Source organism: Penaeus vannamei, chromosome 33 (genome assembly GCF_042767895.1).
Source record: "Penaeus vannamei isolate JL-2024 chromosome 33, ASM4276789v1, whole genome shotgun sequence".
Lineage (NCBI taxonomy): Eukaryota > Metazoa > Arthropoda > Malacostraca > Decapoda > Penaeidae > Penaeus > Penaeus vannamei.
Window position 1 is genome coordinate 30,499,532 of NC_091581.1, and position 2,500 is coordinate 30,502,031.

Genomic DNA, 2,500 nt, shown 5'->3' on the forward strand with positions numbered 1-2,500 from the left:
CTCGAGTGCAAACAACAGTGCTGAAATATTGCCGAAATATTCCGAATTTTTTTCTTTCTTTTTCGGTTGAGCTTGCTTTGTACTTGATAATTACACACATCAAACGAACAATAAAACATAGTTTCATGTACGTACTTATTCGTCGATTTTCTTGCTTATTCAATTTCGTTAGTTGATATGCTGTTCCTTTGATGTCATGTTTACGTAGTCATGTCGAGTCACTAATTATGAACATGGTCCTTTCTTAAAATAAAATAATAGCATTTCAAAAAGCTGCATGGAAGGGTCATTTTTTAATAATAATTTTTTTACTTGTTCATTCCATAAGACCATTTTTTTTTTTTTTATTTCGTTGATACCAGAGACAGTTTTCTATTTCTTGAATCGTGTACATTGCGACAAATGAAAAAAAAAGGAATATGTTTGAGAATGAATATCTTCACCATGCAAGAGATGTATTTAACTGGTTCCATGTATTTCTGACGAAGACGTATTCGAAACCGGTTAAACCCAACTCTTGCAATGTTCAAAATATTCGTTCTTAGTCATATCTCAGTCCAATACTTTTGACACGAAAACCTCACTTGCTTTAAAAAATAGGAAATAACTAAATGATTCCTTAAACTTACGTAAAGGATTTTTATGTCGACGGCCCAACCAAAAGAAAGAGGGAGAGAGAGGGAGAGGCAGAGAGAGAGAGAGAGAGAGAGAGAGAGAGAGAGAGAGAGAGAGAGAGAGAGAGAGAGAGAGAGAGAGAGAAGAGAGAAGAGAGGGTGAAGAGAGAGAGAGAAAGAAAGAAAGAAAGAAAGAAAGAAAGAGAGAAAGAAAGACAGAGCGAGAGCGAGAGATAGATAGATAGATAGACATAGATAGAGAGAGAGATTTGGCGAGTGACACCCGGCGCCTAATCTATGCTCACTCACGTCGACTTGCCCTCGCGCGCGTGTGGATCCAGGACGTTGGAAAACACCTCGATCGCGGATGTAAAAGGAACTGACAAATTTATCTAATACACGGCGATGCATAACTAATCGCGGAAATACATACGAAATACGAATCACGGAAATAAATACGAAATACTAATCACGGAAGGACATACGAAATACGAATCACGGAAAGACATACGAAAGACATACACACGCTTTCGCAGACACACGCTGTGCACAAACACCTACTCAGCCATTCAACTAATAGGAATACGTGATAACCTAAATACAAGCGCGAGATTCGCGCTCCGTTTGCTCTGCGCACGTGCCCTGGTACTCCCGGTATATATATATATATATATATATATATATATATATATATATATATATATATATATATATATATATATATATATATATATATATATATTCTTTATTTATTTCTGTCTTTGTCTTTTTTCTTTTCATTCTCTTTTTTCTTATTTTCATTTGTCTTTTTTTCTTTTTTTTTCTTTTTTTCTCTTCTTTTTTCATTTCTTTTTTTCTTATTTTTTTCTTCTTTCTTACTTTCTTTTTCTTGTCTTCTATTCTTTCTTTTTTTTCTTTTTTTTCCCGACACACAAACCTCACCCTATGACAAGGGAGACCTCGTAGCCCCAGTTTCCGCCCTCACCCTCTCCCTCTCTCCCCCTACAGACTGGCTGAAGAAGGCGCCCCACAAGGACCCGCAGCGCCTGAGGGACAAGGCCATCGGCAGGGTGCGAGGCGCTGTCATGCTGGCCGTGACCCGTGGCGTAGCTCCCACGTCAAAGGTCAGACAGGGTCAGCGTGTGTGGGGAGGGGTTGTGTGTGTGTGAGAGAGAGAGAGGGGGAGAAAGAGAGAGGGGGAGAGAGAGAGAGAGAGAAAGAGAAAGAGAGAGCGAGTAAGAGAGAGAGACAGCGCGAGAAAGAGAGAGAGAGAAAGAGACAGAGAGAGAGCGAGAAAGAGAGAGAGCGAGAAAGAGAGAGAGAGAGAGAGCGAGAAAGAGAGAGAGAGAGAGCGAGAAAGAGAGAGAGTGAAAGGAAAAGAAAGAAAGAGAGAGAGAGTGCATGCGTGCATGTTATAAATCCCTAAATAATTACGAATAATACAAGAACAATTTTTAATTTCTGCGAATGTATATTCTAACTCTTCGTGTGCAACATCACGTCTCTCCACCTGCAACTTTCATAGCGCGGTCACCGTGAGCGTGCGCATTGACCTCGTCCTCTCTCCCTCCCTCAGGAGTTCACCAACATGTGCCAGGTCCTGCGGGTGACCTTGCCTCTGGAGCTGCGGACCCTGGTGGTGCAGGACGTCGCCTCTTCGCAGGACGTCCACGACCAGCACACCTTCGTGACCCTGCTGCTCCTCCACCTGCTCACCGACGTCCAGCACATCTCGCTCACGACCGACCTGAACACGGGCAGCTGGCTGAACCTGACGCCCGAGTACTGCGCTTACCTGACGGAGGCGCTGTCGGGCATCTCGCGCTCAAGCCTCCAGAGCCTCCACCTCGAGGGCGTGACCATGGTGAACGGGGTCATGTCCGAGA

At 43.0% G+C, this 2,500-nt stretch overlaps 1 protein-coding gene across 1 annotated transcript in view; it reads left to right on the forward strand.

Annotated features, from left to right (window-relative positions):
• LOC113804750 (uncharacterized) overlaps positions 1-2,500 on the forward strand; it is a 4,747-nt gene that overhangs the window by 931 nt on the left and 1,316 nt on the right. Inside the window, exons 2-3 of the mRNA XM_027355641.2 lie at positions 1,623-1,738; positions 2,191-2,500. The exon at positions 2,191-2,500 is cut by the window's right edge and continues 1,316 nt beyond it. Of these exons, the coding sequence (XP_027211442.1) occupies positions 1,623-1,738; positions 2,191-2,500 (426 nt within the window). The remainder of the gene's footprint in view (positions 1-1,622; positions 1,739-2,190) is intronic.